The sequence below is a fragment of the Chiloscyllium punctatum genome, chromosome 6, assembly GCF_047496795.1.
Source record: "Chiloscyllium punctatum isolate Juve2018m chromosome 6, sChiPun1.3, whole genome shotgun sequence".
In the NCBI taxonomy this organism is placed as follows: Eukaryota; Metazoa; Chordata; class Chondrichthyes; order Orectolobiformes; family Hemiscylliidae; genus Chiloscyllium; species Chiloscyllium punctatum.
Window position 1 is genome coordinate 79,989,659 of NC_092744.1, and position 17,382 is coordinate 80,007,040.

Here is a 17,382-nt window from a genome sequence, read left to right on the forward strand (position 1 = left end):
GGAAGGAAACTGGAGCACCCTGAGGAGGCCCACGCAAACACAGGGAGAATGTGCAAACTCCACACAGACAGTTGCCCAAGGCTGGAATTGAATCCAGGTGCCTGGAGCTATGAGATAGCAGTGCTAACCACTGAGCCACCATATACCTTTTCCTTTTTAACTATTACCTATGTTTGTGTGCATTGTTTGAGACTATGGTTTGATTATACTTTCAGAATTAATAGATAATAAAATTCCTCATCTTTCCACTTTAGAAAACCCATCTTTTGGGTCCTTCATTTTCCTCTGGCTAATTAAGTTTAACTAAAGAGTGGCAGCTGTGTGCTAAAAAAAAAGAAATACATGTTTTTATTGTGACTGACAAAGAGGGGATTAGAAAAAAGGGGAGCCAATTTCACCTCCTCATCTGGTCATAAACATATTGCCACTGGTTCTTTTGACTTTGCACATTGTCACCAACACTTCTGAATTGGGAAACAGTTCCTCCTTATTTACTCTATCAAAACGCTTCTTGATTTTAAATACCTTAATTAAATCTCTGCTAATCACCCCTGTGCAAAGGATAAATAATTTAGCCTCTCTTCCCTTTCCAGGTAATCACAGAATCCCTACAGTACAGAAGCAGGCCATTCAGCCCATTATGTCCACACCAACCTTCTAAACAGCATCACACCTAGACTCTTCCCTTTAATTCTGCATTTCCTATGGCTAATCCACCTATTCATGGACACTATGGGCAATTTAGCGTGGCCAATCCACCCAACCTTCACATCTTTGGTTTGTGGGAGGAAACCCATGCAGACACGGGGAGAATGTGTAAACTCCACACAGACAGTCAACGGAGAGTGGAATTGAACCCAGGTCCCTGGTGCTGTGAAGCAGCCGTGCTAAACTACTACCCAGGTCCTGTCTTCAAAGTCCGTTATACTTGGTGCCTTTCAATAGATCTCTTCTGCTCTTTCCAATGCCTTGTGACCTTCTTGGAATGAGGTTTCTGACCACCACTGAAGACAGCACTCAATCTGGGGTGTGTATATGTTCTATTGCCCAGATATAACCTTTTGTTTGTTTTTGTATTCAGGTCTCCATTAATAAAACCGAGGAGGTAGGCCTTTCCTAAAAGCCTTTTCAACTAGTTCTACGATGTACAAGTATTTGGGGACAGACACCCAAGGTGTCTTGGTTTGATGACAACATTTAGCATCACACTATTTCATTCATATATTGTCTTTCCTCATTCTCCCATCCAAAATGCATCTCTCATACATTCCCACATTAGATTAGATTCCCTACAGTGTGGAAACAGGCCATTTGGCCCAACAAGTCCACACTGACCCTCCGAACAGTAACCCACCCAGACTCATTTCCCTCTGACTAATGCACCTAACACTATGGGCAATTTAGCATGGCCAATTCACCTGACCTGCACATCTTTGGATTGTGGGAGGAAACCGCAGCACCCAGAGGAAACCCATTCAGACACGGGGAGAATGTGCAACCTCCACATAGACAGTTGCCCGAGGCTGGAATCGAACCCAGGCCCTGGTGCTGTGAGGCTGTAGTGCTAACCACTGAGCCAACATGCCACCCCATTGAATCTCATCTGCCTGCCCTGTTTTAAGTATATGTCCTTCTGTAGTCAGCTCCCATATGTATTGCTTTTTACCACATTTCCCCAGTTTGTTTTGTTTCATCGTGCACCCCATTCCTGTTCATCCCGCCTTCTCTCGGTACCCTCCCACACAGCATTTGCCTGGGAACTCAGAGGCCCAGGCTTATGCACTGGAAATATGTTCAAATCTAAATATATTGACTGGGAAGATTTCAATTCAGTTAGCAGATCTGGAATTGAAAGCCGGTCTCAGTAATGATGACTATGATCATTGATTGTCTGGGAAAAAAAAAACACTTGGTTCACAAATGCCTTTTGTGGAGGGAAATCTTATTTTGACTGGCCCACATGTGACTCCAGACCCACTGCAATGTGGTTGACTTTCAACTGCCCTCTGAGATGGCCTAACAAGCCATTTGGCCCAAGGACAATTGGAATGGGCAACAGATACTAGGCTTACTGTTCTCAATCCATGCAGTTTGGAGTCAATCAAAAACTCTGACCAATCCAAGAGTGAGAAAGGACAGTGTCTGACCCACTGTCCCAGTCAGTCCCAGAGTGAGAAAGGAGTGTCTGACCCACTGTCCCAGTCAGTCCCAGAGTGTGAAAGGACAGTGTCTGACCCACTGTCCCAGTCAGTCCCAGAGTGTGAAAGGACAGTGTCTGACCCACTGTCCCAGTCAGTCCGAGAGTGTGAAAGGACAGTGTCTGACCCACTGTCCCAGTCAGTCCCAGAGTGTGAAAGGACAGTGTCTGACCCACTGTCCCAGTCAGTCCCAGAGTGTGAAAGGACAGTGTCTGACCCAGTCTCCCAGTCAGTCCCAGAGTGTGAAAGGACAGTGTCTGACCCACTGTCCCAGTCAGTCCCAGAGTGTGAAAGGACAGTGTCTGACCCACTGTCCCAGTCAGTCCGAGAGTGTGAAAGGACAGTGTCTGACCTACTGTCCCAATCAGTCCCAGAGTGTGAAAGGACAGTGTCTGACCCACTCTCCCAGTCAGTCCCAGAGTGTGAAAGGACAGTGTCTGACCCACTGTCCCAGCCAGTCCCAGAGTGTGAAAGGACATTGTCTGACCCACTGTCCCAATCAGTCCCAGAGTGTGAAAGGACAGTGTCTGACCCAGTCTCCCAGTCAGTCCCAGAGTGTGAAAGGACAGTGTCTGACCCACTGACCCAGCCAGTTTATTGTTTGTTTATAATCATTATCAAAGTAGGATATAGGAGCATCTTCTCTTAATAGGTAGCTGTGTCTCGGGGTTTATGTCTATTTATGGAGGCCTAAATAGGTCAGAAACGGTTGCTGTGGAGGGCTACATACCTCTGTGAGATATATCAAAAATGCTACCTCAGTCTCTATTGTACAATGATATGTCAACCTGGTCTCACTGAGATCAAGAGCTCCCTGGCTAGGAGGGTGGGAACCCCCCTAAGTTTATGGGGTCATTCCTGAGAGTGAACCCCTTACAGATGGTTTGTTCACTTTACCACAGGACAATTCCTCATAGACACTCCAGAGAGAGCCCTGACAAAGGAATGATACTTACTGCAGCACCAATCAGTGAGAAGTGTCCATTGACATCTGCCACATCTGCACTCACTAAGTTCGTTTTGAGAATTTTAAGCACGGTCTCTTGGTTTCCCTCTCCAGCTTCAGTGATAAGTTGCTCGGAACTGCATTCCAGAGGCCCCCTTGGACCAAAGCCCTCACGATTTCCTGCAATGACAGCAGCGACATCCCAGGAGAGCATTGCCTCAGCGTGCCTACAGGGAAGGGAATGTGACACCATGTTAATGCAGTGTGCATTGAACTGAGGGTTGCCAACTCTGCGTGTACATGTCTCTGATTAGATGTAGCTGGAGGTTGCATCATGTGATGTCCACTACTCATACTCAGAGAAACATGAGTGAATATGTCAGCTTGTCGTATTGTCACACAGATCTCAGAACGGCACTAGACCTTTAAGATAGTTAGACAACATCATGATGTGTAACTCTACAGTATATAAAATATCCCCATTTTACTCTTTGTAGATTTAAGTAAGTGAGCAATGAGTCAATCTGAGGCAGTCAACTACATATAATGTCATTGTAATTAAGTAAGAATAAGACGCAGACTACATGGAAATCTGAGATGTCATATCAGTGAGCATGATTAGTTGTTAATAAACTTCCAGACATCTCTCCCAGTAATAACTTGTGTCTGTGTCACATGGGCTGAAACATTAACTTTTTCTGTATTTCTCTAATTTTCTCTTTTGCTTACAGAATTTCAGCATTGACAGCATTCCATTTTAAGTTTATTACTAGCAGGGGCCTACAAAATACTAGCAATGGAATTAGCTTCTCTGTTACAACTTGTATCTCTTAATGCTCACCTAACGCCATTTCATTCATTCCATGCCAACATTGTCTCAGACTATTCCATTGTATTGGGGCCCTTTCTGGAGCAACGTTAGTGTCAGTACTTCTAAGCTAGGAAGTTCGTGTTCAAATCCCACTTGCTCCAGAGGTGTGTAATAACATCATCAAACAGGTTCATTAGAATAAATACAGCATCGGATTCCTCTCATAGTATCTTCATCCCATCATTTTTTCCTTTGCCACCTCCATCCTCTAATCCATTCTTCACTAATATCCCACTCCCATTTCATTCCCAAGATACGATACCAGTTGGTATCATCCCCAGTCCTCCCACATCCCCCCAAACGGGGGCATCTTGTTGTTGGGCTACCCATGCCTTCTGTTCTTTATCTGCCACAGCCAACCATTGGCAGGGACACGTGCACTATACCCTCCAGTGTCCTGTGTGCCCCATGTGAACCAGATTCTGTTCACCATATAATCACAGTGCAGACAGCATATAACAGCATTGTGATTCTAGGGGAGCCGTATCACAACATTCACTCAATATATTAATTATAGTTAGGTGACAACATTCTCCAAAGGCTGCCCCAGTTTCTCTCCATTTCCAACTTTTCCCCCAGTCCTCAGTCTCGCTCATGATCTCTTCCCTGTTGCCCAGTCTCGCTCGCTCGCTCTCTCTGTCTGGTCACAAGTCTCTCCTTCTGGTCTCTTCCCCAATCCACAATCTCTTCTTTGGTGTCCTTTCTTCCCCTAGTCGCTAGTTTCTCCCCCAGTCTCTGATTTCTCCATAGGTCCCCAGACTTTCTGTCTCCTTTATATTTCTGTCTCTGGTCTTTTCTCTCCCTGCTGGCCTATCTCTGGTTTCCCTCTCTCTGGAGCCCAATCCCTCTCCCAGACTCAATCCTCTCACTCAAGTCCAGTCTCTCCTTTGTCTCTACTCTCTCTTGCTCATCTCCAGTCTCTTTCTCATGATCTGTTCTCTCCTCAGACACCTCCTTGATTCTCATTCTCTCCCTAGTCCAGCCTCTCACACATGTCTCAGCCTGTTCTCTGGTCCCCATTTTCTCTCTGATTGCAGTTTCCCTCCAGTCCCTAGTCTCTGCCCCAGTCCCCAGACTCCATCTGGTCCCTAGTTCCTGCTCCAGTCTCTGGTCTCTCCTACAGCTGCAGTTTTTCCCCGAATCCTTATACTCTTACTCGCTCAGTGTCAGCAGAGGTGGTGAATCTGACTGCATTTCCTTCTGTATTTCAGCTGGGGACCTGGTACTTCATGAGGTCTCTATGCCATTATTCACCTGCTCTTAATCACCCCATCAAGGGTAACTTGGCTGCTGGACTTCCTGTCCTTTCTACTGTTAATTACCTCCCATCCTTTGAAAATCCACCACACCTCAATGCCAACTTCATCATAACCATTACCAACAATTAGCAGCTGCAGTTAAGGTCACACACTCCAGTCTTCCATTCAATCTCTCTCTGCCATCTACTGTGCTCTTACCCATTGACCAAGCCTGTTCAAACGTTCTTGAAACTGTTTTACATTTTCCTCACAAAACATTCCTACAGTTGTGCATCATTGCAAATTTGTAAATATCACACTTGGTCCTTACCCTCAAATCATTGTTAAGTGTTGTGAAGAGGTGGAGCCCAAGTACTGATCCTCATGGTACCCCTCTAGTCACAGCCTTCCCATGCAGGAAGAACACATTCACTTCTGCTCTGTTTTCTGTCTGTAACCAATCATTCATCCATGCCAGTACGTTACCAGTCTTTTAACATTTCTAATCAGCCTCCTCTGGGAACCTCTATTGAAAGCCTTCTGAACATCTATGTATACTTTATCCATTGACTCTCTTTTATCAATTCTGTTTGTAATATCTTCATAAAAACTTTAACAACTTTGTCAAGCATGATTTCCCATTTGCAAATCCATGCTGACTGTGTTCAATCAGATCATTATCAATAAACAGACTGTCTATTTATCACATTCTTTAGGATAGATTTTCTCCATGCTGATGCAAAGGCTAACAAGTCTGTAGTTCCCTGTTTTCTCTCACATTCCCTTCTTAAACATTTGATACCTTTCAAACTGCAGGAATTATTCCACAGACTGCAGAGTTTTGGAAGATAATTCCCAATGTGCTGACTATCGCCATAGCCACCTCCTTCAACACTCTGGGATGTAGACCATCCGGTCCTGGGGATTATCAATCACACTAGTTTCTTCAGTACATTCTTACTAATGCTAATGTTCTTCCAACTCCTCCTTCTCCTTAGCCACTTGAATCTCTAGTTCTGTATCTTTCTCAGTGAAAGCTGCCACAGAGTAATCATTTAGCTCTTCTGTCATTTCTCCATTCCCCATTACTAACTCTCCTTCCTCTGCCTATAATTAATCAATATTCATTTTAGCCAAACGTTTCCTTTTTAAGTACCTATAGAAGTTTTTACAGACTGTTTATATATTTTTGCTGGATTGCATTCATATTCTATTCTTCACTTCCTTATCAGTTCCTTGGTCCTCCTTAGTTGGAGTCTTTTGAAAATGTTACTATTAAAATTGATAAAATAGAGTCTCTGGTTATACAATGCTTAGATTTTCTGAATTTTCTGAAGGGGTTTTTACAACCAATTGATGGTTGTGGTAGCCATTACTGAACCAAGATTTCTAATCCAGAGTTATTAAAATAATTTAAATTTAACCAACTGCCACGATGGAATTTGATCCATGTTCCCTTTTCTGGATTATTAATCCAGGCTGATGGACTTCTAATTATTAATCTAGGCCTCTCAACTAGTAATCCTGTGACATTATCACTGCATCACTAACTCCCTCAACTATACTTGACAGAGAAAAAAACTAGAATATTCTAGTTGCTCTTTATCCAACGAACCTCCAAATTCAAATCCTTTTCTGCAACCATATCCAAAATCTCACATGCCCCTGCTTCAACAACTGCTTCCAGCCCTTCAATTCCTTTGTATCTTTTGGCCTTCTTCAGTTTTTGAAGGCCCCACATCTTTAGATCTCAACCTTGGAGCTTTTGAGCACAAAGGTCAATGATGATACCTCAAGACAGGGCCGCATTGAGGCACTGGCTTTTGGATGAGATGTTGAACTGAGGTCCTATCTCCCCTTGGAAAGGAAGCCATAAACAATCTGGTCACGACTTCGGTGAAGAGCAGGTGAGATCTCCTGTTGAGTTGGCCAGTACCTATTCAATAAGTAACGGAACGGTAGACCCATAAATGAATGATCATGTTTATAAGATCTTGCTGTGGTTGAACTAGCAGTTGTGGTTTCTTCATAATAAGTATGATGACACATTTGGCTAAAATAAATGCTGGTTCATTATTGACTGTACACTACATTGGGGTGTCATCAGCTTATGGAAGGGATAGATAAGCTCAAGGCGAGATTTATTTTGTTGCATAGCCCCATCTCTGGAGACACAGTTTTTACTCAACTTGGCAGCTCTCGCTCATTTATGCACTTATCCTTTTTATGAAGTGGCTTACAGAGCACCTTTGTGATGGAGCCCCCACCCCCTCTCAGCTATTGACCATTAGTTGTAGCTGTCTGCTCCTTGCAACCTGGGAAGGCCTCTGATTTACCCACTTGCTTTGAAAGCCAGCCTGCCACTCACAGTCAGATAGGCAACCCCTCCACAAGCCAACTCGGGAGAATTCCAACCAAAGTTCCAATGAAGTCCCTCAGACTAGGGTCACTGAAACAGTCCCAGCTCCTACTGCCCAAAGCCAAGGCAAGGATTCAGCCCCTTACACTTAACTTCCTCAAGTGTGACAGATTTTGAGTCTGGTGAACAGTTCTAGTTTCCATATTATAAAAGGGAGAAAGAAGAATGGGAAAAAGGTGCTACTGGATTACACCAAAATTGAGAGATCCTGAATTTTTATTAAACTTTTTCATGGGGTGTGGGCATAACTGGCAAGACCAGTATTTGTTGACCATCCTCAATTGCTCTTGAACTGTGTCACTTGATTTGTTTCAGGGGGCAATTAAATATTAACCACATTGCTCGGAGTCTGCAGTCACATGTAGGCCAGATCAGGAAAAGGTCATGAGTGAACCAGATGGATTTTTAATATCAGTTGACAATGGCTGCATGGTCACCATTAGACTAGCTTTTAATTCCAGGTTTTACTGTGCACCACGGTAGGGTAGAATAGATCTCACAACCCAAAGCATTAGCCTGGCTTCTGGAGATGTTGCCACTATGCCTCCAAATCCACTCTATTAGGGAGGTTTGGCCTAACCAGAGGAGCTTTTTTCACTCAAAAGGTAGAAACTAAGGGGTGACCGAATAGAGACCTCTGAGGCAAATATTTGTCAGGGTAGAGGTAGAGAAGATGCTTCCATGAGACAAGGCAAGATTTGAGTCCTAAATATATGCCAGTCACTGACAAATTCCAATAGGGATTCCAGGTACAATTCTATACTCAGAGGAAGGTTAGAATGTCAGACTTATTACCATAAAGAATAGCTGAGGCAATTAGTACAGATGCATTCAGGGGGAAGCTCTATCAACATGAAGAAGGGACTAGAGAGATGCTCTGATAGGGTTAGACCAAACAGGAGTGAGGACTTCAGATGCTGGAAACCAGAGTCAAAAATTGTGGTGCTGAAAAAGCACAGCTGGTCAGGCAGCATCTGAGGAGCAGGAGAGTCGACGTTTGGGGCATAAGCACATTCCTGATGAAGAGCTTATGCTCAAAACGTCGACTGTCCTGCTCTTCGGATACTGTCTGACCAGCTGTGTTTTTCCAGCACCACACTTTTTAACTAGGGTTAGACCAAGAAGGGTGAATGGAGACTCATGAGAAATATACATGGACATGCTTATCTGTCTAAGTTTGGACATTTGTGTCATCAACACAATCTTAGTCAAAACAAAGTCAGGCAAAAAAGTATTCAAGGACATTGAGATTTTGCACTTACATAGCACCTTTTTTAGGAAGAGGAGGGGGGACAATGGCTGAGCTGCATTGTTAATCCAGAGGTCCAGGTTATGTTCTGGAGACCTGGGTTCGAATCCTGGTGTGGCAGCTGTTACATTTTGAATTCAATAAAAATTTTAAAATCTGGAATTAAGAGTTTAATGATGACCGTGAAAACATTGTTGATGGTTGGAAAAACCCATCTGGTTCACTAATGTCCATTAGGGAAGGAAACTGCCACCCTGACCCGGTCTGGTCTGCATGTATCTCTAGACCCACAGCACAGTGGTTGGCTCTGAACTTCCCCCTGCCCCAGGCAATAAATGCTAGACTGGCCAGTGATGCCCTCATCCCATGAATGAATAAAATATAAAATTTTTCACCTCCTCAAGACATCCAAGTGTCTTCCTTGAGATAGTACCACTGGGTTCTGTTGCATTAATCTGACAGAGCTGAGGGTTTAATAGATATGGCACTCCCTCAGCACAGCACTGAAGTGTTAGCTTAGAGTTTGTGGTCACTTGCATGGGTTTGAATTGCATGGGCTAAGGGATAGTTGCACAGGCAAGTCATTTTCAAACCTTTTCTCCACACATGCCACAGTGAGGGGCATTGACAGAAGCCTGAGAGTAGAGTACTTACCTTTTGGCCTCTTACATATGTGAAAGGAGAAAAATACCTTGCACAAACAAGTATATAGGAGAGGCTGGTTAGACTGCGACTTCTCTTCATGCAAGTGTCGGAGGTTGAGGGGTGACCTTATAGAGATTTGTAAAATCATGAAGGGTACAGATTAGGTGAATGACAGGTGTCTTTTCCCTACGGTAGGAGATTGCAAGACTGAGGGGCAAATCTGTAAGGTGAGAGGAGAAAGATTTAAAAAGGACATGAGAGGCAACCTTTTTACACCGAGTGTGGCTTGTGTGCGGAATGAACTTCCAGCGGAAGTGGTGGGTGTGGGTACACTGACAACCCTTAAAGACATTTGGATAAGTACATGAATAAGAAATGTTTGGAGGGATATGGGCCGAGTACAGGCAGGTGGGACTAGTTCAGTTTGGAATTATGACCAGGGGATTGGTTGGACCGAAAGTTCTGTTTCCACATTGTATGACCCTATGCCACAACATTTGCAAAATGGTTAGCATCCCAGAATAACTGACAAATGTATACCTATGTCTATAGATGTGTATTTGCATTTGAACCAGCAAAGGAGTCTGGTTTACGATGGGGAGCTTCACAATCTCATCTTCATCTCCCAACTCTTCTTTTTGGAAGAAATATCTGTCACCTTCCTTTGTGTAGGAGCGAGTGAGGGGCAAGTGGTCAGCGTCGGTGGAATAAATCGCAATCTCTGCAGGCAGGGTGTAGTTGTCGTCAAATAGCAGTTCTTTGAAAGGGTAAAAGAAGGGGTCTTCCTCGGGATTGACTCTCCAGAAATACTTCTCCTTGTACGTTCTCGCTGGGATGGTAAGCTCTTCCTTGCTGGAATAGTAAAGCGGGTGATCCTTCATGGTGGTGGCTCCGGGAATTTCAGTACAAAGCCGGATGAGGTGATTCCGGTACCACAGGCCCACATCCTGCCGGCCATTGGGATAGGTCAATACCCCAGGCCCAAAACGCTCATCAGCTTTATAAAGCCCCTAAATGGGAAAGAAAGATTCCTGGTTACTGACAGCACAGAAACAAAATAAAACTTAGGGCAAATGGGCCAATTCCGCAGTCATACATTCTGCAATTCTGAATACAGAGCAGAATGGTAATGCACAGTATACTGAAATGGACCTCTTGACTGTTAAAATCAGGACATTTGTTGAAAAATAAACTTGAAGCCGTGTATTTATCATCACGTAGCAAAGTGCACTGGCTGTCAATTTCCATGCAGCTACACCTACTGCTCCCCATTTGCGGCTTTACTGGAATCTCAGTGAGAATGGGGTCTTTCAGATAGTGAACCGTAATGGAAGCCTTCATTGCGCACAGCTCAGTGCCCAGGACATGCAGGCCAAATGCAGCACCTTTACGCTATTCTGTTGAATATAAGGAACAAAGAACAATACAGCACAGGAATATGACTTTCGCCTCTCCAAGCCTGTGCCAACATATTTTGACCTTCCATATGATACTCTCTTCACTTACAGAATCCATATCCCTATATTCCCTTCCTATTCAAGTATTCATCCAGATACTTATTGAATGCTGCTATTGTGTCTGCTTTCAGCACCTCCTCTGGCAGCATGTTCCAGGATCTCAACCGCCCTTTGTGTGAAAAACTAGCCTCACACATCTCTTTTAAACTTCTCCCCACCCCTAATCACCTTCCCCACCATCCCCCCTCCCCCCACCACAAACCACCACCACACCCGAACCTCGCATCTTGAACCCGTGTCCTCTAGTCATTGACTTCTCTACCCTGGGAAAAACATCTCATACTACCCACTCTATCCATGCCATTCACAATCTTATAAACATCTATCAGTCTGCCCCTTCAACCTCCTGCATTCCAATGAAAGCAAACCCAGTCTATCCAACTTTTCTTCATAACTAAAATCCCCCATACCAGGCAACATCCTGGTAAAGCTTTTCTGTAGCCTCTCTAAAGCATTCACATCCTTCTGATAGTGTGGTGACCAGAACTGTATACAATATTGCAAGTGTGGCCTAACCCATGTTCTATAAAGCTGCAGCATAACTTGTCTATCCTTATACTCAATGCCCCTTCCATGAAGGCTACAATGCTATAAGCCATTTTAACTACCTTATTTACCTGCGCTGCCACCTTTAGTGATCTGTGGACCTGCACACCCAGATTCCTCTGCATATCAATACTCCAAAGGGTGGTGCCATTCACTATAGAATTTCCAGCTGTGCTTGACCTTCCAAAATGCATCACTTCACAGTTGTCTGGATTAAACTCCACCGCCATTTTTCTGCACATGCCTCCAATTAATCTATATTCTGCAGCATCCTCTGACAATCCCTCTCACTATCCACAACACCACCGATCTTTGTATTGTCTGCAAACTTACTAATAGACCAGCCATGTTTTCCTTCAAATCATTTATATAGACCATGAACAGCAGAGGGCCCAGCAATTATCACCACCATTCACAAACCTCCATTCCTAAAGAAGTTCTTCTGCCGCTACCCTCTGTCTCCTATGACTAAGCCAGTTCTGTATCCATCTTGCCAGCTCACCTCTGATACCATGTGACTTCACCTTTTGTACCAGCCTGCCATGAGGGACCTTGTCAAAAACTTTGATGAAATCCATGTACATAATACCAACCACTTTTCCCTCATCAATCATCTTCATCACCTCCTCAAAAACCTCGATCAAGTTAGTGAAGCACGACCTCCTCTGCTCAAAACCAGGCTGTCTATCGCTAATAAGTCAGTTTACGTCTTAGAGTGTCTAGATCTTGTCCCTGGGAATATTTTCCAATAATCTTCCTACCACCAACGTGAGGCTCACAGGCCAGTAATTTCCTGGATTATCCCTGCTACCCTTCCTAAACAATGGGACCACATTGGCTACTTTCCAGTCCTCTGGGACCTCACCTGTGGCCAAAAGAGGATACAAAGATGTTTGTTAAAGCTCCAGCAATTTGTTCTTGCCTCCCTCAATATTCTGGGATAGATCCTTTCAGGACCCGGAGACTTTGCTGAATACTTTTTAAGATACACAACATCTCTTCTTTTTTAACAGAAACTTACTTGACACTCGCTTCCCTGAAACCATCCTCCACCAATTCCTTCTCTGTGGTGAATACCGACACAAGATATTCATTTATATCATTTATGACCTCACTTCCCTCTTCTGGCTTCACACATACATTCCCTCCTTTGTCCTTGAGTGAGCCAACCCCTTCCCTGCCTACCCTCTTGCTTTCTACATATGTATAAAAAGTCTTGGGATTCTCCTTAATCCTGTTTGTTAATGACTTTTCATTAACCCTTTTAGCCCTTCTAATTCCTTTTTTAAGTTCTTTCCTAATTTCCTTATGTACTTCAAGGACTTTGTCAGTTCCCATCCTCCTAGACCTTACATATGCTTCCTTTTGCTTTTTGACCAAAGTCATAACATCCCTGGTCATCCAAGGTTCACATAACTTGTCACATCTATCCTTCATTCTCACAGGAACGTGCCACTCCTGAATTCTTAACAACTGCTGCTTGAAGGACTCCACATCTAATATGGATTTACCCTCAAACAGCAGCCTCTAATCAACATTTTCCAGTTCCTGTCTTGATATTGTTGTAGGTTGCCTTCCACAAGTTTAACACCTGCACCTGAGGACTGCCATTATCCCTATCCATGAGTAACTTAAAACTCATAGTATTATGGCCACTATACCCAAAAAGCTTCCCCACTGAAACTTCACTCACCTGGCCAGGCTCATTTCCCAAAAACAGGTCATGTATAACCCCTTCCCTGGTTGGACTGTTTACATACTGTGTCAAGAAACCCTCCTGAATGGAACTTATAAATTCTGTTCCACACAAGCCCCTATCACAAAGTGAGTCCCAGTCAATATATGGGAAGTTAAAATCACCCACCACAACAACAATGAGGTAACTCAGTACAGGCTAGCAATGGGCTAAGTGCCATGATGGATAACTCATTCACAGTCACACATTTACTTAGACACCAATAAGATTAGATGAGGCTGGTTAGCTTAGTTGGCTGGATAGCTGGTTTGTGATGCAAATTAATACTAACAGATTTAGTATGTTGATGCTGTGAAGGACTCATCTTCTCAGCCTCTCCCCTTCCCTGAGGCTTAGTGACCCTCAGGTTAGACCACCACCAGTTGTCTCTCTGATGAGAGAGCGGCTCTACGGTCTAATAGGGCTCACTCTTCAATGAGAAAAGGTAACAGACATTTCTTTCAAAGATTAAGAAGGTGTCTAGCATGCTTGCTTCCATTGCTTAGACCTTTGAGTGTCGAAGTTGGGACATCTTGTTGAGGTTGTACAAGACGTTAGCGAGACGTCTTCTGCAGTACTGTGTCTAGTTCTGGTCACCCTGTTATCGGGAGGATATTATTAAGCTGGAGAGGGTCCAGAAGAGATTTTCCAGGATGTTGCTGGGAATGGAGGGTTATAAGGAGAGGCTGGATAGGCTGGGATTTCTCTCATGTAGAAGGGTAAAGGGTGACCTTATGGAGGAATCATGAGGGGCATAGATAAGGTGAATGGGAGATGCCTTTGCCCTAGGGTGGTGTATTTCAAAACTAGGGGACATATTTTTAAGTTGTAGAGGAAAAAGATTTAAAAACGACACAAGGGGCAACATTTTTACGTAGAGTGTGGTGTTTGTGTAGAATTAACTTCCAGAGGAAGTGGTAGATGCAGGTACAGTTACAACATTTAAAAGACATTTGGATAAGTACACAAATAAGAAATGTGTGGAAGGATATGGGTCAAGCACAGGCAGCTGGGACTAGTTTAGCTTGGGATTCTGGTCGGCATGGACTGGTTGGACCGAAGGGTCTGATTCCGTGTTGTATGACTCCATGACTGAATGTAAGCAGCAGTGACGCAGCGTTATTTCATGGTATTCTCTGGTTGCTCAGGCCAGGTTGGAGCAGTAGCTTGCCTTTAACAATTGAATCACTTTTGCGGTGAGTCTTGAAGACCAGAAATGAGTGAATTTATTGACTTCAATTCTCAACTTGCCCTGTGATGGTGTTTAATACAATGCACACATTACCTCACCCAATCAATGTCAATCTAATAATACCACGCTTCCAGTGTACAACCCAAATCACGACAGGATCTCAGTGTCCTGATTTAGAATGTTTAAGTCCGTACAAAACAGCACAACACTGCAACTGAAACAAAGGTGGAGGCAGCAGTATAGTTGGGAACTCACTGTAATCCAGAGGGGTAGTGTAGTTCTTTGGGGTGAGTGGTCATTGCTGGGTTCAAATCCAAACATAGCAGTTGGTAGGATTGAAATTCAATGAACAAATCTTAAATGTAACACCAGCACCAGTTAGTGACCTTGATGACTAACATCGATTGACATAAAAATCCATTTGGTGCAACATCGACCTTTAGGGAAGGACATTCTGAAGGAATCGTACTGGACTCAAAACATTAACTTGGTTTCTCTCTCCACAGATGTTGCCAGGCCTGCTGAGTTTCTCCAGCGTTTTTCTGTTTCTATTTGAAACTCTCACCTGGTCCGGCCTATGTGTAACTCAAGGCCCAGAACCGCATTTGCCCTAAGCTGCACAGTGACTGCAAGACTCTACACATGCCCATCTGCGTGATCCACCTGTAGACACACTGACTTCCCATTTTGAAAGCTCCGGCCCCGCATGGACCTCATAGGTCCGTGCACAAAAAAGATGATAGGGAGTACAGAACCACAGTAATGTGGTTGATTCTGAACTGCCCTCTGAAATGGTCTAGCAAGTCACTCGGCTTAGGTGCAATTATGGGTGGGTCAACAAATACCAGCATTGTCAGTGATGCCCGCATCCCATGAAAGGACAAAAGAGACAAAAATAAGGAGCTTGATATATCAGGAAACGTAATAAAGGGGCACCAGCACAAGTGTGGTGCTTGTGACGCACAGATGGAATTGGGATACTGTTGGGATGGGGTGCATGTCATGTTCTGATTGCTTTCCTCTCATGTGTTCAGCACACGTTCCTAACTCTATCTATCTTCTTGACCCCAACTTTCTCCATTTGCAACAAAGGTCGTCGTTCACAACACTCTCAGGGAAAGAAGTTTCACCTGAGTTTTTTATTAGATTTAGTACTGCCCATCTTATGTGCATGTTCATTTTCACATCTGTACAAATGGAAATGCCTACTCCACATCGACGCCATCAAAACCTGAGACATCAAACTTTTCAGAATCACTCCCTTTAGTTCACCTGCAAACTTCATCTTCTTGAAACGAACCTCAGTGCTTTACTTATGTCTTGAGAGTTTTTTTTTTTAAAAGTTACAGCTACTTTAAATTGTTTGATAACTTACATTCCCAGATCCATTAGTTCCTCTATCCCAGTTAGGCTGATTGTTGAAGCCTTATGTGCTCCCTATATTCCTCACAAAATGAAGCATCTCACACTGATCTAGGTTTAGATTAATGATTTAATTAAGCATATATTCTGCTTTTTGATCTACAAGGAAATCAAGGATTTAAGGAGGCAGGCAGGAAAGTGGAATTTAGGCCGCAAATAGATCTGACAGGATTGTACTGAAAACTTGAAGCACCTAGTATCCTATCCCTGCTTTTAGTTCCTATTCCATGATTGTTCTGTTACTTCATGGAAAACCTCACTGTGGTGATTGTACTGAGGTCAGCCAGCTGCACCTCACAGAATATGAGTTCCCTGATTGGGCCTGATAATGTGGTCCAACCAGGGAGCCTTGGCTGACATATAAAAAGGTTGAGTGTCAGAGATACTGACACTCTAGTACATAACTCTGAAGAGGCAGTACTAGAGTCATGGATTATTAATGTGTAAATAAAGGGTGACGATAGGGTTCTGTGGAGTTATTTCACTCACCAAGGCTGGCCACATATGACCTTCCCTTTTGAGAGGAGTGTGTTGATTACTTTTAGTTGTTGTTGCGATTTTGAGATTTTTCCTATGACATAATTCAGTAAAAATTCCATTATTGTTGCTACATTACAGTAACTGATCTATAGTTCTCTGAATGGTTCAATATCCCTATTGACATACAGGAATCATATTTGCCTTCTGCCGGTCCTCTGGGACTATTCACTTGTCTAGTCCAAAGATGTGCAGGTCAGGTGAATTGGCCAGGCTAAATTGCCCATAGTGTTAGGTATATTAGTTGGAAGGAAATGGGTCTGGGTGGGTTACTCTTCGGAGGGTCGGTGTGGGTTGGCTGGGCCGAAGGGCCTGTTCCCACACTGTAGGGAATCTAATCTAATAGCATTTTTATATAGAATATACACTTTTTTTTGTTGTTTCTTTGATTGCTTCTTTTAGTTTGCATGCATGGAATCTCTCCTCTCTGTATTTGTTTCATTGATAAAAGCATCACTGGTTAAGCCAGCATTTATTTCCCATCCCTAGGTACCCTTGAGAAGGTGGTCATATCTCACCTCTTATACCGCTACAGTCCTTGGAATGTAGGTACGCCCACAATTCTAGAAGGGAGTGTTCCAGGATTTTGACCCAGAGACAGTGAAGGAAACAGCAATATATTTTCAATAAAACTCTTTGAAATGTGCATCACAGGCAGACAGATTGGGGAAAAAGTCATTTAGCATGCTTGCTTCATTGCTCAGACTTTTGAGTGTAGGAGTTGGGGCATCGTGTTGAGTTCGAACAGGACATTGGTGAGGCCTCTTCTGGAGTAGTGTCCAGTTCGGGTCATCCTGTTGCCAGAAGGATAATATTAAACTGGACAGGGTTCAGAAGACATTTACCAGGATGTTGCTGGGAATGGAG

The 17,382-nt window shown here is 43.6% G+C and overlaps 1 protein-coding gene across 1 annotated transcript in view; it reads right to left on the reverse strand.

The window, feature by feature from the left end:
• Positions 1 to 17,382, reverse strand: part of ankmy1 (ankyrin repeat and MYND domain containing 1) — a 95,960-nt gene that overhangs the window by 64,074 nt on the left and 14,504 nt on the right. The window contains exons 3-4 of the mRNA XM_072573064.1: positions 10,107 to 10,576; positions 3,155 to 3,371 (exon numbers count right to left, since the gene is read on the reverse strand). Of these exons, the coding sequence (XP_072429165.1) occupies positions 3,155 to 3,371; positions 10,107 to 10,576 (687 nt within the window). The remainder of the gene's footprint in view (positions 1 to 3,154; positions 3,372 to 10,106; positions 10,577 to 17,382) is intronic.